General features: G+C 50.7%; 6 protein-coding genes across 6 annotated transcripts; 5 read left to right on the plus strand and 1 right to left on the minus strand.

Moving 5' to 3' along the window:
* Positions 1–590: 590 nt before the first annotated feature.
* On the plus strand, positions 591–2,266 carry SEPMUDRAFT_124396 (IFRD-domain-containing protein). Its single transcript, XM_016901908.1, has one exon. It carries the CDS (start codon positions 767–769, stop codon positions 2,102–2,104), a length of 1,338 nt encoding a protein of 445 aa, XP_016762254.1. The 5' UTR covers positions 591–766; the 3' UTR covers positions 2,105–2,266.
* A 785-nt stretch (positions 2,267–3,051) lies between these two features.
* SEPMUDRAFT_162336 (sodium/phosphate symporter) lies at positions 3,052–5,558 on the minus strand (the record flags this gene model as incomplete). The annotated part of the gene is made up of 9 exons (XM_016907996.1): positions 3,052–3,121; positions 3,243–3,399; positions 3,477–3,520; positions 3,589–4,050; positions 4,116–4,607; positions 4,659–4,906; positions 4,964–5,307; positions 5,433–5,484; positions 5,544–5,558. 9 exons carry the CDS (start codon positions 5,556–5,558, stop codon positions 3,052–3,054), a joined length of 1,884 nt encoding a protein of 627 aa, XP_016762255.1.
* Positions 5,559–8,028: 2,470 nt separating this feature from the next.
* SEPMUDRAFT_115423 (uncharacterized protein) lies at positions 8,029–8,487 on the plus strand (the record flags this gene model as incomplete). Its single annotated transcript, XM_016901160.1, has 2 exons — positions 8,029–8,276; positions 8,394–8,487. The coding sequence occupies 2 exons, from the start codon at positions 8,029–8,031 to the stop codon at positions 8,485–8,487; spliced, it is 342 nt and encodes a 113-aa protein (XP_016762256.1).
* A 439-nt stretch (positions 8,488–8,926) lies between these two features.
* SEPMUDRAFT_162337 (alpha/beta-hydrolase) lies at positions 8,927–11,599 on the plus strand (the record flags this gene model as incomplete). The annotated part of the gene is made up of 8 exons (XM_016907997.1): positions 8,927–9,092; positions 9,168–9,299; positions 9,354–9,413; positions 9,491–9,705; positions 9,776–9,865; positions 9,930–10,652; positions 10,820–10,969; positions 11,105–11,599. 8 exons carry the CDS (start codon positions 8,927–8,929, stop codon positions 11,597–11,599), a joined length of 2,031 nt encoding a protein of 676 aa, XP_016762257.1.
* Positions 11,600–16,044: 4,445 nt separating this feature from the next.
* On the plus strand, positions 16,045–21,386 carry SEPMUDRAFT_147948 (uncharacterized protein). The gene is made up of 5 exons (XM_016904615.1): positions 16,045–18,350; positions 18,456–19,982; positions 20,049–20,060; positions 20,126–20,260; positions 20,318–21,386. Exons 1-5 carry the CDS (start codon positions 16,684–16,686, stop codon positions 20,631–20,633), a joined length of 3,657 nt encoding a protein of 1,218 aa, XP_016762258.1. The 5' UTR covers positions 16,045–16,683; the 3' UTR covers positions 20,634–21,386.
* A 266-nt stretch (positions 21,387–21,652) lies between these two features.
* SEPMUDRAFT_62229 (Hydantoinase_A-domain-containing protein) lies at positions 21,653–26,284 on the plus strand (the record flags this gene model as incomplete). The annotated part of the gene is made up of 4 exons (XM_016909592.1): positions 21,653–22,105; positions 22,189–23,120; positions 23,238–24,909; positions 24,977–26,284. 4 exons carry the CDS (start codon positions 21,653–21,655, stop codon positions 26,123–26,125), a joined length of 4,206 nt encoding a protein of 1,401 aa, XP_016762259.1. The 3' UTR covers positions 26,126–26,284.
* Between the last annotated feature and the right edge of the window lie 746 nt (positions 26,285–27,030).

A 27,030-nucleotide genomic window follows, 5' to 3' on the forward strand; every position in this document is an offset into this window, starting at 1 on the left:
TGGTAAGGTAGCTTTCTCCCAAGTCCACCGACTCTCGTAGGTACTTGGCGAAGAGCCTGATGGGACGTCTGATAAATCAATACTTGGAATCAGGCGAGACATATTCGGGGTAATTTGAGGAGCCATCTATTAATTATCTTAGAAACGATATACTAACGGTATAGTAACAGTATAATAACAGTAGATATATACTTACTGTTGTCGAGGGAGTAAATTGTAGACAAGTACAAGATAGATTCGGTAAATATAGAGTAAATAGTAGTAAACTATTATCGTAAGAGTAGGTAGATAGTTTGCAGATGGTTCGATAGAAGTAGATGTAGAGGAAGAAGAAAAACATGACCTGCACTCGTAATTTAAACTATGCACTCGTTCTATCTTGGCATGCGTTTTGAATGCTTAGTCAGGAGTGCGTGGAACCTCAGAACGAGTGCGCGTCAGCGCCGCGCGCGGGCGAGGACACATGATTTTCGCACGTGTAGCCTCTGACCGCTGCCTCGACTGCTGCAGTGGTCTTTGATATAATCTACTCCACTTGCCAACTATCGCCAACACTGCTGGCTGCACTTCTCGCCTATTCACTCACCGACCGCCATTCTCCCCTCGCCTCCTCCCATATGGAAGCTATTCTCCGACTCGTCCTCGAAGACCACTCGCACCCACCTATACGATAATTCCCTGCTTGACACCCACCACAACCCACAACGACAACGTTACCTACGAACACTGCGAATTGCACAGGCTACCTGTGTATCATCTAGCCAAGATGCGGGAACGAAACATGCTGAAGCAGGCGCTCGAGAGCGGCAAGACAGTGTCCAAATCTGCGCGCTCCAAAGAGAGCACGCCTCCTCTCAGCCGCACCGCCTCCGCGACGGCGTCTCCACGGGGAGGCTCGCGCATCGCCAGCAGAGAAGGCAGTGATGATGAGGCTGAGTTCTCCGATGATACCGAGTGGAGCTCGCGCAGCATCGATGCGCTCGTTGCGCAAGTCGACGGGGACGACGGATCGGATCAGTGGATTGCCGTGCTGGAGGAGCGCATCGGCGCCATCACTGATCGCAAGCGGAGCTCAACCGAAGGACGCGAGAGCGATATGAGTGTCTTCAACCTGCTCCTGACCCGCCACTTTGCACAAGAGCAACTTCGAAGGCGATCTGACGAAGTGGTTGCGGCGCTTCTGAAGAGCGTCAGAGCGGGCCAGAGCGAGCGCGAGGTCATTTTGGCCACCAAGGGTCTGGCACTCATGATCATCACCGAACCCTCAGAGGACATTTACGATGCAGTTGCCGATGTCTTCAAGCGAACTATCAACGATTCACCTCATCCGCATGCCAAGACTGCAGCCATCCACGCACTCAGTGTCGCCACTTTCTATGGCGGCGCGACTCTGGAAGAGACCGAGGAGATTATGGAGTTCTTCCTCGACATCGCCTCGACAGATGGCGCCGTGATCGAGGAAGCAGACAACGGCGAAGTCGTCGCAGCGGCGCTCGAAGAGTGGGGTTTCCTATGCACGCAGATGGACGACGTGGAAGAAATGACAGAGCCAGCCATGGACACTTTTGTCGACCAGCTTGAAAGCAGCGATGCCAGTGTGCAAATCGCCGCGGGCAGCAACATTGCACTACTCTACGAGAAGAGCCATACCGAAGCCGAGTCGGACGACGAGCCTGAACCTGATGACGAGAATGCGAATGTCGACAGTCACGGCCCACGTATGGTCAAGCGCTATACCGTCTACCGACAACAACACAACCTTGAACAGATCCTCGAAAGAATCGCCAAAGGCTCGTCAAAGCGAGTCTCGAAGAAGGACCGCAAGCAATTACATTTGGAATTCAACGACATTCTGACTACGGTCGAAAACCCCTCTAGAGGACCTCGATACAGCACAGCGCTGGACATTGACGGCCGCGAGTACGGATCCAGACTCAAGATTACTATACCTGGACATGGCGGTGGTAAGATGACGATCGACAAGTGGTGGAAGCTTCATCGTCTGAATGCCCTCAAACGGCTGCTTCAGAGTGGATTCATGGTGCACTATGAGTTCAACCAAGTCGTATTTGACAGTCTGCCTGTGATTGTGGAGGACGACTAAGTTCGCGACAAGGCATTGATGGGGGGACATTTGTCGGCGACAAGAAGTAATTGTTTCACTGAACTTGATGATACCTATGCTCATGAGTAGCAGCAGCAGCAGCCGCGCGCGAAAGGGAAAGACACCTGCACAATCCATAGCGTTGTGCAATCTATCGACTTTTCGGTTTTAAATCAACCTCACTCGTTGCATCTTCTGCATATGCCTGCCTCATCGTCTCTCTCTCTCTCTCTCTCTCTCTCTCTCTCTCTCCCATCATCACACATGAAAATTTTTTGAAAAAAAAAAAGAAATAAAAAAAAAGAAATAAAAAAAAAGAAATAAAAAAAAGAAATAAAAAAAAGAAATAAAAAAAGAAATAAAAAAAGAAATAAAAAAAGAATAAAAAAATCACAAAAATCACTTTTTTTTCGCCAACACTTTAGCAGATTTGCCAATATGCACCTCTCATCACAAATCACAAATCATACATATGTACATGCATGCCGAGAGACCCTCAAGTCTGCTGTCTAGAGGAGAAAACTCCCGAGGATGAAACGAACTAGAAGGGCCGACGGGCCGAATAAGGACGAAATCAGGAAAAAGGGAAGGGAAGAGAGGAAGAGAGGAAGGGAAGGTATGTGTGTTTGGACTGACACTGATTGAATGCGGAGAATCATGTATAAGGTATGTGGGAAAAGGTACAGTAAGGCAGGACATGAAGCCAGCCAGCCAGTCACTTTTTTTCATTCATTCATTCTTTTCTTTCTTCATTGTGGGAGGGGGAAAAAGATCATCATACGTAGAAACATACTAAAAAGTGAAAAAAAGGTACCCTGTGAGAATAAAATTTCTCTTTTTTTGTTGTCATAAATGCAATATACTGCCTAGCTACCTTAGCTAGCTTTCTCTAATGTGTTCTAGTTTCGTCATTTCATCTCTGTCTCTCTGTCTCCCTATCTTTCTTTCTAATAGCTGGGAGCGTTGAGGAGGACACCCATGGTGAGACCACCGATGAGACCTGCAATAGGGATAGTCCTGTGGAAAGTTTCGTGGTTAGCGGAAAGATTCTTCATGGGTTCGTGTTTTGTTTTGTTTTCTTTTTCTTCTTCTTTGTTGAATTGCTGGTGCGAGAAGATCATGATGAGTGAGAACTTACATGACCCAGGAGAAGAACAAGAGTCCCACACGTTGCCAGTTGACGGCTTTGAAAGTTCCGTTGCAGAGACCGACACCGACTGTGGCACCGGTGATGCACATGGATGTGGAGACGGGAAGTTTGTATTGCGAGAAGATGAGGATGGTGATGGCAGCGCCTGTGAGTAAAGAAGAACTCGCATTAGTAATTGTCCTTGCTCAAATGGTCTGGCAAGGGAATTGTTCAGTGACATACCCATCTCCATGGAAGAGCCACGCGAAGGTGAGTGGTAGGTGAGCCTGCGCGGTACTCTCGTTAGCCACAGTCGAGAATCATGCAATGGACGTTCTTCCAGCCCATGACTTACTTGTTACCCATGACACGCATGATGTTGTAACCATACGTGATGAAGCCGAAACAGATGGTGAGAGCAATGACAGCGATCTGCCACAGTGGCACAGGGGCTTTCGATCCGACAGTCTCACTAGTAGACCAGGCAGAGTACATGGCAGCCCAGACACCAACAGCGTTACCGACATCGTTGGCTCCGTGAGCAAAGGATGCGGTGCAGGCGGTGATGATTTGAACGAACGAGTAGAGATACTCGACCTCGTTTTCGTACTTGGGTGCGTGTTCGTACACACGTTCCATGCGGCGACCTTCTGGAGTGCCTAAAACACCGAGTTGCGCCTTGTGGATATCGTAGTTCACACCGTAGAGAGCAGCGACGACAACCATTGCAGGGAGGCGCTTCACGAGGGCTTTCATGTTGTGTATCTCGTAGATGGAACCTGCACCTGGTGGGTTGCTGTGTAGTCTCCGCATAGCCCTAGATTTCAGAAACGTCAGTATCAAGGGTGTATGGTTATGCGGATGGTAGGGCTTCTTGCTTACCATCCAAGCGGTCCTTTCTTCTGTCGCAGTTCAGCGTGGTGTTGAGCACGTGCGGCGGCCAGTTGCAACTTGTAATCGGCTTGAGCTTGTTGGGGGGTAGGCGCGGACCGCTCAACAGAGTCCTGGTTAATAGGAGGGCTGACGGAAGGACGGCGGGAGGGCTCGATGCTGTCAGCAGTGGAGATACCACTGGTGATGCCGCCCTTGGTCTCAGTGGTGTATTCATCACTGCCACTCTCACTCTCACTCTTCTTGGCTTCATCAGGGCGTGTTACCTCACCGCTGTGCTGGAGCACTGCATAGTTGGGCACCATGGCCTTGTATGCGTCGGGAGGAGCCGGTCGCCAGAAAAGGCGAGGGCCTTGGAAGATATGGTACAGCTTGAGGGTGTAGTCCTTCTTCACGACCTTGCAATAAGTGTAAGGGACAAAGAAGATCGCGGCAAGGAGGGCCAACGCAAACCCTGCTCCCAGAGTAACACCGGCGATCCAACTGGAGGAGTATTAGCACGGCGACGCATACGAGATTGCGAGATTCACTCACTAGCCAGGCTTCTCATCAAGACCAAGTCTGGGGGAACCCTTGTAGACAATGGACAGCGTGCAGACAGTACCTGCAATCAGGAAGAAGAAAGGGGACGACCAGACCGCCCAAGGCACTGGGTTCTTACGGACGTGCACCACGTATTTGATCAAGCTGAAAATGATGGCCGCGAAAATGCCCGATCCGACGGGAGCCATCAAAAGTCCTGCAAAGATGGCGCCCAGACCAGAACCACCGCTCCAGCCCCACTGGTATACCTATTAGCAATACGGAAGGGAGGAAGGGAGTATTCAATGAAGACGTACCTGCACTTTGTCTGCTCCGACCGCTGCAACACCAACACCGGCAATGGACGACACGAGCGAGTAAGTAGACGATACGTGAGCCGAGTGTCTTGTGCACCACATGACCCAGATAGAAGCACCAGCAGCGGCACAAGTGAATGCAAGGAGCTGCACGCCGGCATTGTCGTTAAAGGCTGCAATAGGGATGATTCCATTACGGATGGTGGAGGCTGTTCTCGCACCGACAGCGAGGGCACCAGTCATCTCAAAGATCAGACAGAGAATCATAGCCTGCTGATATGTCACCGAACGGGACGACACGGACGTAGCCCATGCGTTGGCAACATCGTTGGCACCATTGTTGTCTGTAGGACGATTGGCGGAGTCAGCAGACGCCCCGACGATCTGCCCGTGCTCTGCTTCGGACGTGTCGCAAAGGCAGCACCCGGGGGCGTGATGGCAGAAATCCTCTTCTACCGAGTCGACTTACATGCCTCGAGCAGCGCAAAGAACGTGCCTATGGCAAAGACGTAGGTATACTCCTGATAGCATTCATCAGTACATATCGCATCTCAACATATCTTCCAGTAAGACCACTCACCGTCATCACCGCCATCTTGACTGTTATGCTGCAGCAAGGAGTCAGAAATTTGAGAGGTGTACTGTCCGTGAGGGATCAAAGCAGTGCACGAAGCGGCTGCTCAGTTATATGCTGACTGCGGCCAAGAGTGTACTGAGCCAAGCAGCTGCAGCCTACAACGGTGGCGGGTTATTCGCAGCCACTCCATCGGTCCTCCCTCTAGTGTGCTTGGTCCCTTGGCTGTCGTGTAGAAAAGGTGTACTGAGGATGTTCGGCCAAGTTTTCCAGAGCAGTTCTACTAGCCTCATACCGGAGGGTCTGCGGAGGGTGTGTCGCCATCAGTCACGCACGTGTAAGTTTCCGGCTCCACTATGGGTTTACATCTAACGCTAAGATCTAGGCATGTATGAGCATAGCGTGTTGCTCCTTCTTCGTTTGGTGCTAGCAGTTTCTGCATACCGTAATGAAAATTGCTGTTTTTTCGGCGTTTTCAAGGCTTCTTAACGAAGAAGATTTGGGTCGCCATTGTCCTGCGAGAGGCCAGCACAGAAAAGCATCACGAGCTGAGTTCAGAATTTCCGTCGTCATTGGCCAGAGTGAAGAGTCTTCGACGGGCGCAACTGCGGGTGAGATACCATGAGGAGTTAGTAGTTAAGGCGTGGGCTATGGTCCGCCAAGGGAGTCAAGCTTTGGGCCAGATCAGCAGCAGGCTTCATAGCCAGTATATGTCCCACGTGGTCTTGGTATTTGCCATCGGCACCTACAATTGGAGCTATGTGCGCGGTATTGCAGAACGCCAGAGCACGAGGCTGCTTGGATGTGCTCGTGTGGACAGATTCTCATTGCGAACTTGTGGTCAACGAACGCCTCGGTTCGTTGATCCTCAGCGGTTCGCTACCTCCTATGGAATTGCCAAGGCTGTTCAAGAGCAACGTGCTCTTCTGGCATGGGAAGCCTGCTGTGGCGCCATCAAACGGCAAACTTCTCCTTCGCTCTGTCTTGTGAATACTGAGACACACGGTCTTACTCACTGACTGCGCGAGAATTCTCAATGACGACTTGCTCCTGCGAGTTGTTGCCGATTGAAAGCGAAGCAGTTACATTATCGGCGTTTCCTTGGACGAATGAAGGCAGTAGAGCTAGTCCATTGTCCGGGTGGCAGAGTGCCCATCATCTCGATGACATGGAGTAGTAGAAGAGTGGCCTGACATACACTCTCTCTAGGCACATGCAGTCAGCTCGTGTCATCAGTCATCTTGATGAGAATGAGATCCTTCGATCCTTCGAATCTTCGACGTCTTCTTTCACCCCAGCACAGCAACGCCCGTGAGCTTATCGGACGAGGCTGAGATTTGCTGGGGCACTGGGCCCTGGGGCACTGGGGCAGGCTGCAGCCTGTAATCTCAGGGTCGCGCTGCCAGATCCAGGATATGCACTTGAAAGAATACTTGGTAGGTAAGGGTAATAGGACACTCGTTCGTCCGACGGCCTTCCCTGCTTGGCGCTCGATTTCGGTAAGCGGACAGACCTCTTGACCAACGAGTCAACGACAATCGATAATGCCGTCAATAAGCACCTGTTAAGTGGTATGGCCAGTTTTGTGGATGTGCCGATGTGAAAGGTTACAACATGTGATGGGCCATAGCGAGGGAGATGTGCGACGTGGCCACTCACATGGAGAGCATGAGCCAAGAAACTCGGGGGGAGGGGGGGGACCTTTACCCAATACGGACCGGGTACCTGCTCAGTGCTAGGCATAATAAAGTTATGCAGGTGCTGCCCAGCGCGAGAACCCGGCAAGATCCGCTTCAAATCTCATGGCACTTTGATGGCACTTTGACGAGGAAGCTAAAAAGTGTAGGCTCATCTTGGCTTCTCGCCTCATCCCTAGGCTGGTTTGATGGTTATTGTCGACAGTATTATAGAGACCAGCCTGACCAGGTAATGAAGTTTCGGCATACTAGTACTTCCTGACACTAGGTACCTATATATACCTACTTTTGTCTCTTTGAGAATCCACGTTGCTTCGATTATCGTTCGGAACGATAGATGATGTACAAAGCAGTCGCCACTGTAGTCCGGTGGGAAGATACCTGGTACCACTCGACTTCCAAGAGGAGTGGTGTGTTTCAACACATGGGAATAGTGGCTTGACATATGCAGAAGCACCCATCAGTACCCGATTTATACCTTGGGCTGTCCCGATACTTTCTGGGCTCCATTGTGGAGACTCCATAGAGGCCGGACATGAAGACTCGGTAGATTGAGTAGTACCTACTTAAGGTAAGGGCATGCTCGAGAGAAAGAAAGCGTGGTCAGATCCGCTTCATCGCCCGTCTACGTTAGGTACTCAGGACTCTCGACCAATCGTCGCCTTTTTCGGCTATGAGATCAGCGCGTTCGTCATCCAAGATCCGGCATATTCTCAAGCTCAAGCAGATTCCCTATACCTGACCTGTGTCGCAGTGCCAACGATGATGTCGCGCCCCGTCTTGCGGGTCTGACGATGGGTGATGCGGGTGACTCCCGAGCCAACGGACATGGCGCCAGTATTCAACGCGTACCAGGCATAGAGGTATCCTCGTGTACATGCGTGGTATCACAGAGGATGCAGCGATACTTTGATGATGAGCTACCTTCGACCGAAGTGGACAAGAGACAAGACATCGAGAACGTGCGGGACCAGATGAAAGCAGCGCCAGCTCTAGGCAAGAGATTCTTACTGCTCCGAACTCCGAGATCTACTCGGACTAGGTAGTCTGAGAGAGGGCGCGCTCATATCTGTGGCGCCACATAATCCAAGGAGAAGGGATTAAGGTAAGTCATTCCTCCAAAGTGTGCTCTGCGGATCCTATGCTGACTGCACGAAAGTCCTACAATCGGTACGTTAGTCGTCACCTTGTCACCAGAAGACGTGGTTATCAAACCCAAGGCACTCGAGAAGAGAGCTGGAGAGGCCAACTGATAACACTATAGAAGGTACTGCGAATGGATGCGAAGAGCCTGCAGTGGCCCGTATTCAGAATCTCAATGTAACGCTGATAATGCTGACCACAACAGAGTCAGTAATATAGTCCGAACTCTGAAGTCGCGTGAAAGATACCTTAACTTCCTTAAGATAAGTAGACTGTTGGAGGTATGAGATTTTGTTATCTCATTACAGAGTTCAATAAAACGCGGCTTTCCCGAAACAGAAGTGTGTTGGAAGCAAGCGAAATCCCGTATGCCAGGCTCCCATCCGTTCTATCAAGTTCTATGGACACCCTTGTCGAAGCTTCCAACTCAACCTTTCACAACTTGGACGACTACCTACATGTAGCTTACATGTACATGCTATCTTCTTTCTCTCCTAAATTCTAGTACATTCAAGTTGCGACTATAGAACTTCGTCGGGCAAGATACCAATGGCTTCAATAGCGCTGACTTTGCTTGTCAGCTTGGCTGCAGCTCAGTTCCCACCCAAGCCGGAAGGCGTCAAGGTCTTGCGCTCCAAACATCACGACGGTGTAACGCTATCATACAAAGAACCAGGACTATGCGAGACAACTCCCGGAGTCAAGTCATATGCAGGCTAGTACTCTCGATATGTAGAGCATAATGCTGTGTATTCGTCGTTCTCTTCTAATGGTTTTTTCATTTCACCAGGCTATGTACATTTACCTGTGGAAGCACTCAATGAGACGTTCGAGCATAATGGTTATCCCATCAATACCTTTTATTGGTTTTTCGAGTCTCGCATGGATCCTCACAACGCGCCATTGGCGATTTGGTTGAATGGTGATTATGGACAGACTGACGAGCTGGAACGCTGCTTACTCTGAGATTGAATAGGCGGGCCGGGAGGCAGTAGTCTGCTCGGCGCCCTCTCAGAGAACGGACCGTGCTTCGTGAGTGAGTTTATTCCACGCCAATAACTCGAGCGGTCTTTATCCAACCATGTGTACTCTTGTGGGCTGATATTACTCCAGGCAACGATTCGAAGAGCACATATCTCAATCCATGGTCGTGGAATAACGAGGCAAATCTCCTTTTCATCGACCAGCCGAACCAAGTAGGATACTCTTACGACGTCCTCACCAACGTGACCGTGAACCTCATCCCTTCGGATTCGTGGCTTCCAGGAGGTGACGTACAACCTACAGATTTCTCCGATGGAGTCCCCGAGCAGAACAACACTTTCTTGGTATGTCAGGTGTTGAGTGTGTAGCTGCAGAGACTCCTGCTGATCTATACACGCTGTACTACTACTGTAGGTTGGCACTTCGAGTAGTCAAAAGGTTAGCTCGACTGCCAACAGTACTCAACATGCTGCTACAGCAATCTGGCACTTTGCACAGACCTGGGTGAGTCGACATCGCAGACTGTACTTTGGCACAGCACAATATGCATACTGATCTGTCCCTACAGTTCGAAGAGTTCCCTCAATACAAGCCTGACGATGAACGCATCAGTCTCTTCACCGAAAGCTTCGGTGGACATTACGGACCAGGCTTCATGGACTACTTCATCCGACAAAACGACAAAATCACACGAGGAGAAATCCCCCGCGACGGCGCTCATTACATGCATCTCAGCACGCTAGGTATCGTCAACGGCTGCATCGACGCCCCGGACATGTTCGAATCGGAAATTATCTTCGCGTACAACAACACCTACGGCATCCAAGCCATCTCCCAAGACGATTACGAATGGAGCATGAACGAATTCCACAAGCCCGGCGGCGTCCTCGACGACCTCCACAAATGCCGCGAAGCAGAACTCCAAACCGATCCACACAACCACGGCACCGTAGCCGCAACCAACAAAATCTGCTCCGAGGCAGGCGAACGAGCCGAGAATATCAGCGATGGCATGTATGAGGAAGGCGGGAGCCGTGCACCATTCGACATCACTCACGACGCGCAAGATTCTTTCCCTCCTTCTTTTGTGCTTGGCTGGCTCAATCAGGTGGAAGTGCAACAGGCTTTGGGAGTACCTGTCAATCATTCGTGGTTTTCGCAGGCTGTGTCGAAGGCGTTTTCGAGTACGGGAGATATTGCCAAGGGAGGTCAGTTGGAGCAGTTGAGGAATGTGTTGGAGCATGGAATTACTGTTGCGCTGCTTTATGGAGATCGTGATTTTGCTTGTAATGTAAGTCTTTTTCTTTTTCTTTTTCTTTTTCTTTTTCTACTCGCCCCCCGTTTCCCCCTTTTGCTTCCCGACCTACCTACCTACCACTGGTATGGATGTCGTGTCTGTACACATGTACATGAAGCTCAAGCTAATCTCTCTCTCTCTCTCTCCCTCTTCTACTACAGTGGATCGGCGGAGAAAGATATAGTCTCAACGTGCCCTGGTCCGGTCAAGCCAAATTCCGCGCAGCAGGATATACACCACTTGTGCTCTCCGAACCATATACGCAATCCGGCGGTCTCGTTCGTCAATATGGAAATTTGTCATTTACACGAGTACGTACTTGTTCTCTATCTTGCTTTCCCTCCAATTACCAATATACCATTCTTCCCCCCCCCCCCGCAAAAAGAAATCCTCCCCCTAACTCTCTAACTACCTACCTACCTATACCTGACTTTCCCTACTTCCAGGTCTACCAAGCAGGCCACATGGTCCCCTCCTACCAACCCGAAGCCGCCTATAGAATTTTCATGCGCGCCCTCAACCACCGCGACATTGCAACAGGAACCATCAACACTCATGACACTTTTCCCACCACCACTACCACCACCAATACTACTACTTCCTCCTCCTCCTCCTCCGACGACGACGACGACGACGACGACGACGACGACGACGAAGAACAATACGAATATTATTCCACAACAGGACCCAGTGATACGTGGTGGAAAAAGAATGATGTCTTACCCGGCATGCCACATGTGTGCTATACACTGGATCCGTTGAGGCAATGTACGGAAGAGGAAGTTGAGTGGATTCGAGATGGGACGGCGGTGGTGAAGGATTGGATTTTGGTGGGGAGGAAGAATGTTAGTGATAGTGATAGTAATAGTGATAGTGGTAGTCAGGTAGAAAGGATGATAAGTAATAGGGAGGGTCAGGTGCCGTTCAAGGTGGATTTGTAGGGAAGGTGGGAGGTGGGAGGTGTGTTTGATGATGATATTGATGACAATGAAGGAGAGGCCGATTGGGAAAAGCTCGCAGACTTCTGTTGGAGCTGCCTTTATAGGCTGGTGCTTCAAGTCTGGAAATGGCTCATTAGGTATTGTTCAATATTATAGAGCCCTCTCCGCACCACATCCAGATAAAGAACAGGTCGGTATACTCTAATAAAGCTCGTAAGGGAGACATATCCAATATTCAGCGCGCAATCTACAATCTCGAAAAGGGCAACTACCTGACTATGTACCTTCCTGTATGCTGTGAAACTTTCTCGTGCGAAGAGAATCTGCATCGAGACAAGAAAGAAATGTTGACGCGTTAAGACTTCTTTTACAGTATAGGTAGTGATGAAAAAAGTCAATGAATCAGTTACGGAGGAAGCAGCTCGGAGCGAGATGACTACGGATAGCCTATCGATATGGAAACGACTGAGGAAAGACTCGATTCCATCAATTCTTACCTTAAGTAGGTATTTATATCTTACATATTGAAAATGGGATTCCATGGTAATTATTATGACAAAGCTAAATTCATTCAAAAAGTCTTCAAGCGATCCGAACCAAACAACTTCTTTGGAATAGTTACTCGCCTAGGGCGCAAAATATCCAGACGTAGCTTCGATACCTACTTAATGAGACTGCCCTATCTATCAATTGCAGTGCGAGAGGGAACTATAAAGGTTATCAAAAAACGTTAATAGCCGCTGGGGTAGATGTTTTTCGGGGTGATTTGCTTCATAGCGCTGTACAGAGGGAACCTTCAGGCGATACTGAGGAGCTTATTGATATACTGATTCGAGAGGGAACGTCAGTGGATACGTATGAATTTGACAATGAGGTTGCGCGCGTCCTTCGTTGCGGCTTCAAGCTGGGCACTGCGTTGTATACTGCATGTGACGAACAACATCTCCCGGCAGCCGACACTCAAACATGGCGCAGATCCGTATCGTCTGATGAAGCAATGCGGGAATCTCGTGCCACCAACTCCTTTATAGCTCGCTTCTAGTACAGCTCCGATGCGATATCTTATAGAGAGACATATAGCTGCAAGAAAATCAGTTTGAACAAACGGACGCATGGTTCAATCCCCTTCGACTAGCGCGCCCAGTTCCAAAGCCGCTCTGCTATACCGATCACCCGAGCTCGGCCGACGTCCAGTTTGTCACTACCTCCTACCGTATATAGAAGCCACCGCTCTACTCGGTCCACGTCTTCCCAATAATTGTCAATCCTGCACCGCTCAGATTCGTCCACTGCCCTTGCACGCCCGCGGCGGTTCTCGATAGATGTTGTCGTGGCCCATGCATACACGTCCGCAGGGTATCCGAACGAAAGGGCGTGATGGCCAAGATGAGGCGAGAGGTTGACCGCACCGAGGTGGTCTAGAGCAAATCTTTTCGTCTGTGAACCGATGTCTTCCGGACCGGACGGACATGGAGATTGATGGAACTAAAAAAGTTGGAGAGAGAGGAGGAAGTTCCCCTAGCGCGCGGACAAGGCCAGGCCAGGTCACCACCCTGGGCGCGCGTCGGCGCGATGAATCCGACGATGCTCCCGGAGCTGCTGGGCCGCGGCACTACGATTAGATAGTAGGCATTCTCTCACTCACCTTGATGGATGGCGCCAGCAAAGGGCGTTAGTTGTAGAAGAGAGGGCTCTCCCGGGCGTGCGCAAGGACACAGCAAGACGTGACAGAATTGGCGGGCGTGTCTTCGGAGTCTTCGCAGCCACCACTTGCCACCACGTTCTGGGGGAGGGGAAGCCCTGTTTTCTGCTCGCAGCAAGGCTGAGGCTCAGAGGCTGTGTGTGTGTCGGCGAGGCTATGGGCAGCCCTAGGATTCGTCTAAACGCAGCCCTGGATATAATACACCCAAACAGTACGTAATATACCTACCTCCGCAGCTCCGCTAAGTCCACTTCTCGTTATCGACGTAAAATACTTCGAAGTTCGCCGCCTCTATGTCGCGGCGACGCTACGTCGCTACCGCTATTACGACTCTCCCCTACGGATCTGCCTCGCTACTCGTAGAAGCCGATTATCTTATATATAGGATAATAGGTAGGTAGGTATACGTATCGTACGCTCGCGATTAATAATCGTATTTTAAAGGGGTAAAGGCAGATTCGTAAAGGAGACGGGAGTCGCGACGGCGAGACTTGCGACAGGCTATAGCAGCAGCGGCAGCGGTAGCAGTAGCGATATAGAGGCGGGCCTTAGGCAGCGGAGTATATTACGTCGATAACGAGATGTCGAGGTGTGTTACGTCTAGGGCTGCGGTTAGACGAATCCAAGGGCTGCCCATAGCCCCGCCGTGTGTGTGTGAGAGAGAGCCTGAGACGCGGTAAAGCGGCGGTATGTGCTCGCACTAGACTCGCAGCTCGACGGAGACTACCGTACTGTAGCTCTGCAGACTGCGTTTACTAGTCTGGATCGGGATTGATGGGACTGGGGCATGCCAGATGGTCCATGGGAAGGTTGAGAGCAGGCGCAGACGAGGGCTGTGAGAGGATGGAACAGGATGGAACAGAGAATGGGACAGAATGGGACAGAATGGGACAGTGGCTGAAAGAGCAGTGGGAGACGAGGGTGTGCAGGTCCACCAACCAGCAGTGTACAGATGTTCCGTCTGTACGGTGTGGCACACTAGCACACCGACCCAAGTAGGCAAGTAGGTACACAGTCTGAGGCTACTGTAGGCTGGGCGCGCTTGCAGTTGCAGCCTCCGCGGGGTTTGGCCTGTCTGCATCAGTGATGTCCAAACCTTAGTAAAATAGTAAAAGTAATTACTAATAAGTAATTACTTTTTACTAATCCCTTGGTTACTTTTACTTTTACTTTTACTTTTACTTATGACCTTCGAGGATTAGTAATTAGTAAAAGTAAAAGTAAAATAGTAACGATGATTTTACTAATTTCGGCTATACGTACCTATATATTTATAAGAAATAAGTAGTTTAGGAGGGATATATAGTAAGTAGAGGATATATTATATATATATATAAGCTATCTATATAGCTCTAATAGCCTATATTACGCTATGTCTATTACGCTATATATCTATTGCGCTATATATCTATCGCGCTATATATCTATCGCGCTATATATCTATCGCGCTATATGTCTATTGCGCTATATGTCTATTGCGCTATATATCTATCGTACTATATATCTATTATACCGTATATCTATTATACTATATATCTATTATACTATATATCTATTACGCTATATATCTATTACGCCGTATATCTATCGCGCCGTATCTATCGCGTCGTATCCGTTACGCTATATCCGTCGCCGTTTCTATAATTCTATTTCTTAATTGCCTAACTAGTTAGTAGGTATCTCTGTCTCTATCTCTATCTCTATCTCTATCTCTATTTCTATTCCTATCTCTATCTCTATCTCTATCTCTTAATTACCTAGGTATTTCTATCTCTAAGCCTATTTCTTAATTACTTAGGTAGATATCTCTATCTCTATCTCTTAATTACCTAGGTATTTCTATCTCTAAGCCTATTTCTTAATTACTTAGGTAGATATCTCTATCTCTATCTCTTAATTGCCTAGAGACCTTATCTTGTCTTAGTTCTTCGAAAAGTAGGTAGGTATAGTACGTATAATGTGCCTTAGGCAAATTTAGCCTCCTAAGTCCTACTATTTAGAATTTTTACTCCCGCTATATATAATTCCCTCTAAAGCCTTTACCTCTTTAAATACCTAGTAGTATAAGTATAAATATAAATAATATAAAGAAGTATAGAAACTATACTATACTATACTATACTATACTATACTACTTACGTTACTAATTAGTAAATGTATTTACTAATTAGTATTACTTTTTACTTTTACTTTTACTTTTACTTACGACCTTCCGTTAGTAATTAGTATTAGTAACGTATTTTACTTATGACCTATATTAGTAAAAGTAAAAGTAAAAGTAATTACTAATTACTTATTTTAGAGTTTGGACATCACTGGTCTGCATCGGCATCGCATTTCCCACTCGCCCGACTGTGGGACACAGGTATCCAAGATGCCAACAATGACAAACATTCCATGCCCACATGCCCACATGCCACCAGGGGGAGGTGGGAGGTAGACTCTAGTTCTCTGTCAACCGTGGTCGGCTACGGTGCGGTGCGGTGCGGTGCGGTGCTTCCTGGTGCTTGCAGCTGAGAGAGCCTGGCACTCGGGCACTCGGGCTCTCTGTGAGGCTCTGATCTGATGAGAGAGAAAAGCAACGCAAATGGTCCAAAGGTACTCCCACACGCCTGCATGTGAGATGCTGCTCGGCCTCTGCCTCTGCTTCTGCGCAAAAAAGAGATGAGAGACGACGCCTCACCGTGTCACTCCTCTCCCGTAGAACTACCTACCTGTATGTTCCACTGTCTGTCAGCAACTGCCTGTCTGCCCTGTTGACACGTCCGTTTCTTCGTCTTCGTCTTCATCTTCTTTTTCTTGTTCCACATCTTCATCTTCATCTTCATCAGCTTCTGCTTCTGCTTCTACGGCTCCCTCCTCCTCCTCCTCCTCCTCATCCTCCTACTACGCTTACCAGCCTTCCTGCGTGCACCTGCCAGCCAGACGGCCGCCACAGAGGGGAGCTGTGAAGCTGCCGCATTTGGGACCGCAACTCTCCATCTCTCGACTGCAGCACCCTACCTACGCACACACGCTCGCTCACTCATTCCCTCGCTCCCTACTGAAGCCTCTACGATCCACTGAAGCCTCCACGATCCACTGAAGCCTAGTCAAACCAGACGACACGACCTTTCCTGCGAGCGAGCCTACCTTCGCTTTCCCTAGAGCCCCACAAGCAAGGCCGAGAACAATCGGGAGAAGAGGAGAGGAGAGCAGAACAGAGCAGAGCCCAGTAGTGTAGACTAGAGAGCACAGAGCTGGGAAAGACACAGGCAAGGTAGAGAGGGTCCTCGGCAAGGATCGACAGTACAGCACTCCATGCGGACACGAAGACGGCGAGCCCACCACCAGCGAGGGTCATAGAGGTATCAGAGCGTGTGCGCATGGGACGCAGTCTGCGATGCGCATCCCCATCCGTATCCAGCTGGGAAGTCTATTGTTGCTTTCGTCCCTGATCGGTCTTGCTGTCATTTCCATTGCAGTATGGATCACTGTTCATGGCTTTGTGCTCGAAATCAGGGCCTCGCGCCTGGCCTTGACTGCCTCGCTCAAGGCCGGTCAACTGTCCAGCAACTTGGACGTCATGCATACCTCGGCCAGCTTTGTGACGACGCGAGTCTTGATCCAGAATGCTTTGCAGCGATACAATGACTATCGAAACAACACCCCGGCCAACTGGGCGAACGCTGCTGCAGACATGGCCGCCGCAATTGGCGGAGAGGCATCGCTAGGTCAGCAGCTGCTGATGCAATCGAGAGTCTGGTCCAAGGACGGCGCCGGTCCCGCTGGAGCACTTCCGCTGTTGGACACGACCCCAGACTCTGTCGACAATACCATCGCCCTGCCCTACACCTATGCCAACGGTTCTCCCGTCTACCTGGGCGCCAACGACAGTGATTACGGTTATCCACCCTTGTTGTACCCCAACCTGACCTACTCCGTGGGTGGCCCAGCCCGATATGGCGACTATGCCTTGCATCTGAATAGCTCCCTCTTCTTGGGGCCGTGGTTCGTGAATAGCACCTACGCCCTGGTCTCGCTCACTCTGCCCATCGCTAACAACACCGACCGGAATTCATTGCTGGGTTATACCACGATCTTGATGAACGCCGAACTCATTTCTCAGGTTATCAACTCTGCAGAAGGCCTAGGTCGAACCGGAGAAACGTTGCTGATCGGCCCAGCCAACCCGACAAATAGACTTCCAAATGGAATGGCCATGAAAAACACCGAGGACATGCCGGAACTCGATATTCGTTATGTCGTTCCCGTCAATAACAGTGGAAGCAAGCGGCATCCCACGCGCACGCAAGAGGGTACGAACTCCCCATTCAGTATCAGCGACTTTCCTGCTGTCTACAAGGCTTTTGCTGCGACAGATCCTTCGGGATCTCGACTCAAGGCGACCAATGAGGCCGGGAAGAAAGTGAGTGTCGGTTATGCAATGACCACGAGTGCTATGGTCAATTGGGCAGTTCTGGTGGAGATGTCCCGCAGCGAAGTCTGGCAACCGATCGCCACTTTACGCAAGGTCATTGTGGCCTGCCTGTTCGCCACCGCATGCCTGATGGCTCTCATCGCCTTCCCGTTGGCCCACTTCGCAGCGCAGCCCATTATCATGTTGCGAGCTGCAACACTACGGTCCGTCGACCCGCCCAGCATGGACGGACAATCCGAAGTGGACTTTCTCAGTGACACGAGAGATGGACCCGCCGACGATCCAGTAGATGCGGGCTCAGAGGTCGACGCGACGATGGCACGCAAAGAAGGCTTTCGGGCTCACATTTCCAATTGGAAGCGGAAACGCGAAGCTGACACTCAGGTTAAGCGCGAGGAGCAGCGGAAGCGCGCTTTCCGCATACCTGGTCGGGTCAAGCAGAGGAGAGGCTGTATCAAAGACGAGCTGTCTGATCTCACGTCCACGTTCAACGACATGTCGGATGAGCTGATGGTGCAGTATTCGAGATTGGACGAGCGGGTCCGAGAACGAACCGCCGAATTGGAACTCAGCAAGAAGGCCGCTGAAGCTGCGAATGAGAGCAAGACACTGTTCATCGCCAATATCAGGTAAGTCTCTGCGGGTGACCCCAGCCCATCTTCATCATCATCATCATCAGAAGAATAAGAAGACTTATGTGGTCATGCCTGGTGTGTGCGTACTAACGTATTCAGCCACGAGTTACGCACGCCTTTGAACGGGATCCTCGGGATGTGTGCCGTCTGCATGCAGGAAGACGATCCCCTGCGGCTCAAGCGCTCTCTTGGCATCATATACAAGAGTGGTGATCTCCTGCTCAATCTATTGACCGATCTTCTCACGTTCAGCAAGAACCAAGTCGGACAGCACCTCACTTTGGACGAGAAGGAGTTCCGCTTGCGCGACATCAGCTCCCAGATTCTAGCCATCTTCGACAAACAAGCCAAGGACGGCCGCATCGACCTCAAGGTCCAGTATGAGGGCATTGCCGACCCGGGCACCGACGATGCATCGCCCGACATGTCGATTTACGGCCCCGACACCAGTGGGCGCGTGAGCGATATGATTTTGTGGGGCGATATACACCGTATCTTGCAAGTTGTCATCAATCTGGTGAGCAACAGTCTCAAGTTCACTCCACCGGGAGGTTCGGTGAGACTCACAATACGCGCGTTGTCGGAACGGCCTGATATTGGCAGTCGCGGAACTTCGATGACCTCTCGGCAGTCCAATTCGGTGCGGATAGGGAGGCCATGGCGGCAACAGCATGCGGAGACATCGGACTGGAGGCGTAGCACTCAACGGAGCTCGGACTCCGCTGTGCTCAATTCAGGACCGCAGAAGCATGCCGAGATGTCCGAGACTCCTATTTCACGACAGGGCATGCATAGGACTTCAGATCTGTCCGGTCCAAGAATTGCTACAGCCAATGCCATCAATGCCAGAGACAAACCGCATGCTTCGCTCCATGTCTCGGAGCGAACACGATCACCTTCGTCGGGAAAGTATATATACTTTGAATTCGAAGTATCCGACACGGGACCCGGCATACCCGAAGATATACAGGACAAGATCTTCGAGCCTTTCGTGCAGGGAGACTTGGGCCTCAGCAAGAAGTTTGGTGGAACTGGACTGGGCCTTTCCATCTGCTCACAGCTGGCTAGCTTGATGAAAGGAGAGATGAAAGTCCGCAGCACGGTCGGTTTAGGCAGCACTTTCACATTGAAGATGCCCATACGACATGTCCAGACTCGTGCTGATAGTGCGGCCAGCTCTGTGGCGGGGGTGGGGAATGACGTGAGCAGGGAAGGCTCATTGTTTGACTCGCGCACGGCCTCGCCACAGCGTTCACATGGCCCAGTGGAGTACGAAGGTAGCATACCCAGTCCTTCCGAGCCCGTGAAGCCAAGGGTGAAAGAAGCGCCAACCACGCAATCTCGGCTGGTCGGCCTCAGTCAGCCGTATCTGACGACTTCCAAACCGCCCGAGTCTCCCGACGCCAAGGAAGAGGCGATCAAGCGCATATCTGCCACAACCAGCGGGAGCGGCAAGATCAGAGTGCTCGTCGCAGAAGACAACAAGATCAACCAAGAGGTGGTACTCCGCATGCTCAAACTGGAGGATATCTACGATGTCGTGATTGCTAAGGACGGTCAAGAGGCGTTGGATCTCGTTAAGACCTCGATGCGTCCCGGTGCCCGTCCTTTCAACCTCATATTCATGTGAGTCGGACTGAACGTGTGCATACGGATATATGGAAACCTTGCTGACCTTGGTGCTTTTTCTAGGGACGTTCAAATGTGAGCTCAGGCAACAGTACTTGTACAATGTGTGCGCATTCGCTGACCCGTGTGATTTCTGCTAGGCCTAATGTCGATGGCTTGACCAGTACGAAGATGATCCGAGCCATCGGCTACCAAGCACCCATTGTGGCACTCACCGCGTTTGCGGAAGAGAGCAATATCAAGGACTGCTACGATTCTGGCATGAACTACTTTCTGTAGGTCTTGCTATATTTCCATCTGGAAAGAGAAGCCGTCCGCTAATCTGCCGTCAGCTCGAAACCCATCCGCAGACCACAGCTCAAGAAAGTGCTCAAGGAATACATTGCCCCTATCCTGGAAGAGCCGGAGGAAGAAGAAGAAGCGGCTTCGCCTCCACTGCTCGGGCAAGGAAATCATAATACCACGATTGTCATGGTAAATAATGAAAGAAGATCGCAGGATTCGAAAGGAGCGGCAGACATTACGACAGACAAAAGTGCTAATGCGGCGCTTGACAACACAGATCAATCATTCTTCGCAGCGACAGTCGGCAACCTGGCCCAGGCCGACGAAGGATTCACTTCCCCTCGCACCGCCGTCGACAGATAGCGGAAAGAGCGCCGTTGCCAGGAAGGACCGGCTGCAGCTGCACGATTCGGGAGCGTCGACAGACCCCAATCTGGAAGCCATCAAGCAACAACAGCAGCAGCAGCCACACAGTCCTGGCGGTGGATATTTCAGTAAAGAGATGGGAAGTCTAGGGACAAAGGGAAAAGAAGTGCGTTTCAGTGATTTGTAATATGAGCGAGGCGCTTTGGGGTCTTTTTGTTTTCATCTCAATTTTTACTTTTTTGGTGCTCGGGCTACAAAAATTGGGTTCTGTATGCGAGAACGGGAGGTCTCTGAGACAGTGTGTCGATGATGGGCATGGAACCGCATAGGGAGATCAAAATCCAACAGGACAGGACAACATCCATCCTATTCCAGCTGCTCGAGCTTATTGTTATGCGGCATGAAATGAAGGGAATCTACGACAACTCATCATCACCGTTTCGAATCCGCTGCTGCTTCCTGTCATTCTTCGCCACCAGTCATTATCCTTGAATTCTCGTCCGGCCGGCGAGAGCTCCGCGCTGCGCCGGGATCTGTAGCCACACTTGAGCGTCAAGTTCTGCTTCGCCTCGCCTCGCCTCAGCCTGCGGCCACTCAAATTTATATGATTGTACGGTGAACGCCCAGACATATCTGCTGTCATCAAATCAGCAGGATGAGTAGGCAGTACTGATCTGATTCTGACCGGGACTGGCTATTGCGCGTCTGCAGATAGGCCGGGAATCATACCAAGAGCGATGTAGGACGACATCATACATGGCTAGTTCGTGTTGGCCGCTGTTATGGCTTGGCATCGACCTAGCATGGCCTATCGTGATAGGTTCGCCTCCACTGCCACCCACCCTCACCCTACGAACTAGCTGCCTTGCATCGACAGGTACTCTGCCCGACCGAGGTGCGATAGCGATAGCAGAGGCGCGTCTGGTATGCGACTCGCCAGAGATGACTCCATCTATAGTAAGTAGTGTTCTCCTGCTCTCCCATCTCTCCCAGGCTATTATCGTACAGTACTTATCATGACTTCAAAAACAGACTCGTATCGCCTCGGTGTCGATGTGGGCGGCACTTTCACCGATGCATGCGCCTTCTCGCCCAATGGGACCGTCTTTCGAGCCAAAGTCCCTTCCACACCACACGATCAATCCATCGGCGTCAAGAACAGCATCGACAAGGTCCGATCCGTGATTCAAGCCGCAGAGAAAGACTTTACTGGCAAGTTTGGTGCGCTCCACCATGGATCAACTGTTGCGACAAACGCTCTCTTGGAGGGCAAAGGGGTGCCTGCGGCACTGATCGTCACCCAAGGCCACAAGGATGTTCTCGTGGCACGACGGTCACAGATCCCAGGAGGACTCGCTGCGTGGATTAATTGGGAGCCTCCTGCGCCTCTCATCCCACTGGAGAGAACGCTACAAGTGTCGGAGAGAACCAGTGTAGATGGCAGCGAAATTAGACCGGTAGATAAGGAGGTGAGCGACCGTTGCCCAAACTTGTTCGTTAGAAAGAAAGTCCATGACTGACCTGCGCTATCTTCATCGTCCTCTCTGTCCAGGCCCTACGGAAGGAATTGCTCACTGTCAAAGGCAAAGTCCAAGCAGTCACGATTAGCTTGCTAAATTCATGGGTCTCGGGGGCTCACGAGCTAGAGGTGGCAGAGGTTGTCAAGGAAGTACTCGGTGACGACGTCGAGCTATCACTATCCCACGAAGTGCTTCCCGAGCTTGGCGAATATGAGCGCACTGTAACAGCAGCCGCCAATTCCGTGGTCAAGCCCGAGGTCAAGAGGTATATGAACGGTCTCTCACAAAAACTGACGGCCGACACGCCCACAGTGCGCATTCTCAAGTCTGACGGACGTCTCACCAACCTCGAACTCGCAGGCAATCTGCCCGTGAACATTCTCATGAGCGGTCCCGCGGGAGGAGTACGAGGCATCACGAGCATCATCGCTGATGCTACGCCGCACAAAAATCTCATCACGCTGGACATGGGAGGCACCAGCACGGATGTGGCGCTCATTGCAAATGCCCAACCCTCGCTGCGGAGAGAGACAATGGTGGGCGATCTTGCGGTCCGATCGCCATCGGTCGATGTCCGCACTATTGGTGCCGGGGGTGGTAGTCTGGCTTTCTACTCCAAGCTGACGAATACACTGCGCGTGGGTCCCGAGTCCAGTGGTGCGATGCCTGGACCAGCTTGTTATGGCAGAGGCGGCACACAGGCGACTGTCACAGATGCTCATCTTGTCCTGGGCTACCTGCCTGACACTCTGCTGGGTGGACAGTTCAAACTGGATGTTGCAGCTGCTCGTGCTGCGGTAGGGACATTGGCGGATGAGATGGGCAAAAGTATCTTTGAGACTGCTGAAGCCATTGTGGATCTTGCGAACGAGGCCATTTATGGAGCGCTGCGACTTGTCTCTGTGGAACGTGGTTACAACCCTGCGGACTTTGCCCTTGTGGCCATTGGTGGCGCTGGTCCTATGTGAGTACTATTCCCTGCCGCCTCTCTCAAATTCGTCAAGAGTAGCGAATCAAGATATCGATTCATTTGGGATGGGAGTACTCGTCCCCAAACTTCTAGGAACTAACGAAGAACTAGGTGCGCAAACGCTGTGGGAAAGCTTCTAGGAGCATGGCCAGTGATCATTCCCGCAGCTCCAGGCATCCTATGCGCTCAAGGCGACGCAACTACGAAGATGAGCCACGAACTGTCGGCCTCCTTCATCCACGTCCTGACCACGATCACGATGGATAAGATACGAGAAGAGTACAAGTCCCTGCGTGATCGGTGCGAGAGCACTATGAAAGAGGCACTCGACGAAGATGACCCTCCACTGGCAGTTGCGTACAGTGCTGCGCTCCGTTACAAAGGACAGGCGCTCGAACTTGGCATTGAGCTGTCTGAGGAGGATCTGGCACAACCCATGGAAATCTTTGAGCAAATCGCAAAGACCAAGTTCGACGCCATTCATCAACAGCAGTTCAGTTATACACTGGAGAACTTCGCACTGGAATTGACCCGCCTCACCGTATCCGCCGTTGATGCCTGTCCTGACCTCGAAATCCCGCTTGTGCCCACGGCCGACAGCGAGACTCCGCCAGAATCTGCCATTCTCGAGCACAAGAGCATAGTCGTTGGCGGCAACGAGCACCAAGCCACGTTCTGGGACCGGGCAGCTATCACCAAAAAAGGCCACAAAGTGCAGGGGCCAGCAGTCATTGTCGAGATGGACAGCAACACTCTCGTCGCTCCCGGATTCGAGGCTACCGTCGATGCCGTGGGGAATCTGTGCATCTCTCCCATGCCCGGGAACACACTACTCCCATCATTCAAATCCAAGTTTGAGAGCACCGTGTCCGACAAAACACCCGAGCAAAGAGTGGCAGAAGCCAAGAAGACTGTCGAGGATATTCCCGTCATCCCTACTCTGATCTCCTCATCCCTGGCTTCCATTCGCGCGGAGATGGATACGTTGATGCTGCGATGTTCCATGTCGCCTGCGATTCGTGAGCAGCAAGATGAGTTTAATGTCATCACCAACGCAGAGGGCAAGATGCTCGTGGGCCAGTTTGGAAGTTTTATCGGGCAGTTTATGAAAATCTGGACGCACAAGATGAACAAGAAGGAAGTGGACGAGATCGAGGAAGGAGATGTGTTCATCACCAACGATGTATACGAGGTCGAAGGCGCTGTTTCGCATCTGAACGATGTGATTGTGCTTCTTCCCATCTACTACGAACACCAGCTCGTGGGATGGGCTGCCAATTTTGGCCACATGACGGATGTGCAAGGTCAAGTTCCTGGCTCCATGAGTATCAACGCCCAGACCATCTTCGACGATGGCTTGCAGATCCCGACAATGAAACTGTTTGAGCGAGGCAAGATGAATAAGTCCATCGTGGAGCTCATGTGCAGAAACAGTCGACAGCCAGAGTGGCTGCGTTCGGATCTTTTGGCTTTGATTTCTGCTTGCAGGACTGCAGCGACACGAGTCTGTGAGCTCTGTACCCGATTCGGGCCGGAAGTGTATGCTGCAGCGACGGATGTCTTGCTGCAGAGGACCAGGACTGCCGTGTCGCAGATCATTGAGGAGCATATGACTGACGAGCTATCGACGTTTACTGACTTTGTCGACGACGATGGTCATGGCAAAGGTCCGTTTGCGCTCAAATGCACCCTCAGCAAGCCTGCAAAGAATAGACTCAAGTTCGACTGGCATGGAACGAGTCCGCAGGCGAGTAGTAGTATCAATTACTACCTCAGCGAGACGGTAAGTTGCGTGGAAGTATTGAACAAAAAGCAACATTGTAGTTCTTCTTGCTAACTTGTTCACCCAGATGTTCAAAATGTTCGTAGGTTACTACCTCCTCGCCGTCTACTCGCCCTTTACGATCCCCAACGACGGATTCCACGACTTGGTCGATGTGGAAATTCCCCTGGGTTCACTCCTCAAACCAGTACGACCCGCAGCTCTGTCATGCAGGACGCATTTCCTCGGTCGAACCATGGACATCATGCAAGCGCTCTTCGGCCAAAAGAACGCCGCCTTCATGACCGCCGCCGGCTTCAGCGATTCCCCTCACTTCTTCTACTCGGGCTTCAAGCCCACAGGCGAATGGTACCAACTCTACCAAATCGCCTTTGGCGGCGTCCCCGCACGCCCCAAAGGCGACGGACCCGACTGCCACTGTCTCTTCCCCGCCATCAAAAGCGTCCCCACGGAATCCATCGAACTCAATTTCCCCGTCCGCCTCGAAGTCAACGAAGCCGTCGCCGACTCCGGCGGAGCAGGTTTCCACCGTGGAGGAAACGCTCAACTCACCAAATATCACTTCCTCTCCGCCGGAGAATTCAGCCTGCATGATGATCGTTGGTTCACTTCCCCCTGGGGCGTCCGAGGCGGTAAACCAGGAAGTCGTAGCCGAAAAGCTCTGCATCGCATCAACCACAATAACAAAAACAACAAAAACAACGGCGGCTATGATCCCCCGATCCTTCTCCCATCCAAATGCGACCACGTCAAAGTCCAACCCGGCGATATCCTCGAATGGCAAACTTGGGGCGGAGGAGGTCTGGGAGATCCATGGACGCGACCCGCAGAAACTGTGGCATTGGAAGTCCGACGTAAATTAGTTTCTGTGCAAGGCGCCAAGGAGAATTATGCTGTGTGCATTCATCCTATTACTTTGGAATTGGATGTTGCTCAGACGGAAATTTTGCGCGCGGATATGGAGACTTCTTGTTCTTCTTCTTCTGCGAATGATGCGAATGATGCGAATGATACTGCGGATGCGTCTTCTGCCCGTCTGTATAATCGCGGAGGCACTCTAGCGGAAATTGCGGCAAAATGTCTCGAGGAAACGGGCTTTGAAGCTCCGGTTCCGCAGTGGGAAGAAGAGGTGTATGGACCTCATGTGGCTTTGCCGTATGTGAGGGAGTGGTATCGGAGGGGGAAGGAGGTGGGGTATGAGATGTGGGGGGTTTGATACATAATTCTGTATTTGAGAAATTTTTAAAATTTTGGGGAAGAGATGGGATGGATGATATGGATATGTATCTTACTGGTGTTTGTTAGGCTGTTGGCTATTTCGTTACGACTTTGCTGTGGTGGTTGGTGGTTTGATGGTGGTGGTGGTGGTGGTGGTAGTGCTAGTGGTATGATAGAAAGAGAATACCAAATCATTATCATCATCATCATCATCACATTATATCCTTTTCCCCCTCATCACGATGTAGGTAAGGTAGGTAGGTAAGGTATGTACACATCCACATATTGCGCCAAGAGTAAGATAGGTATATGTATATATACCTTATACCTCATACCTACCTACCTCTTTGTCTGACTCCGACAAGTATATATCGATATCAAAATTACTAAAACACATTATTGTACATAGTTGTTGTTGTAGTTGTAGTAGTACCTATAATTGATTGGCTGTACTAAAAAGAAAAAAGAGAAAAAAGAACACGAAACAAAGGAAACCCTCCGAAAGGCCCTACTGTAAGATTCAAAAACACCTACATCCGAATTATCCGAAAAGTTCGTCCGTTTGTTCGTTCGTTCGTTCGTTCGTTTGTTCGTTTTATCAAGGTAGCTCCTACCTCTAGTCTAGAAAAGCCTACTATACTACAAATAGCGGTTGTTTAACTAGAACCGTAGAAACTATAGAATGTATCTAACTAGAGTAGCGTTACGTTCCGGAGAAGCCTATTCTTTTTAGTGTACGCAATACGGTAGGTAAGTAGGGTAGGTGAACTTTCCTTTTTTCGAATCTGTAGGGGGTACATACAGTGGTTTCTAGGTAAAGCTAAGAAGAAGTATCCGCTTTTTGCGGGTACCCCATCCTCCCTACTACAGACGATATGTAAGCGAACCTAAGTTGCTGATTTG

This window comes from Sphaerulina musiva (genome assembly GCF_000320565.1).
Source record: "Sphaerulina musiva SO2202 unplaced genomic scaffold SEPMUscaffold_3, whole genome shotgun sequence".
NCBI lineage: Eukaryota > Fungi > Ascomycota > Dothideomycetes > Mycosphaerellales > Mycosphaerellaceae > Sphaerulina > Sphaerulina musiva.

Excerpts from the sequence above, each read along its gene's own strand:
- SEPMUDRAFT_124396 (XM_016901908.1), top strand. The coding sequence starts at position 767 with ATGCGGGAACGAAACATGCTGAAGCAGGCGCTCGAGAGCGGCAAGACA.
- SEPMUDRAFT_147948 (XM_016904615.1), top strand. The coding sequence starts at position 16,684 with ATGCGCATCCCCATCCGTATCCAGCTGGGAAGTCTATTGTTGCTTTCG. Across the intron at positions 18,351-18,455 it reads CTGTTCATCGCCAATATCAG|CCACGAGTTACGCACGCCTT; the intron begins GTAAGTCTCTGC and ends TAACGTATTCAG. Across the intron at positions 20,261-20,317 it reads TCTGGCATGAACTACTTTCT|CTCGAAACCCATCCGCAGAC; the intron begins GTAGGTCTTGCT and ends ATCTGCCGTCAG.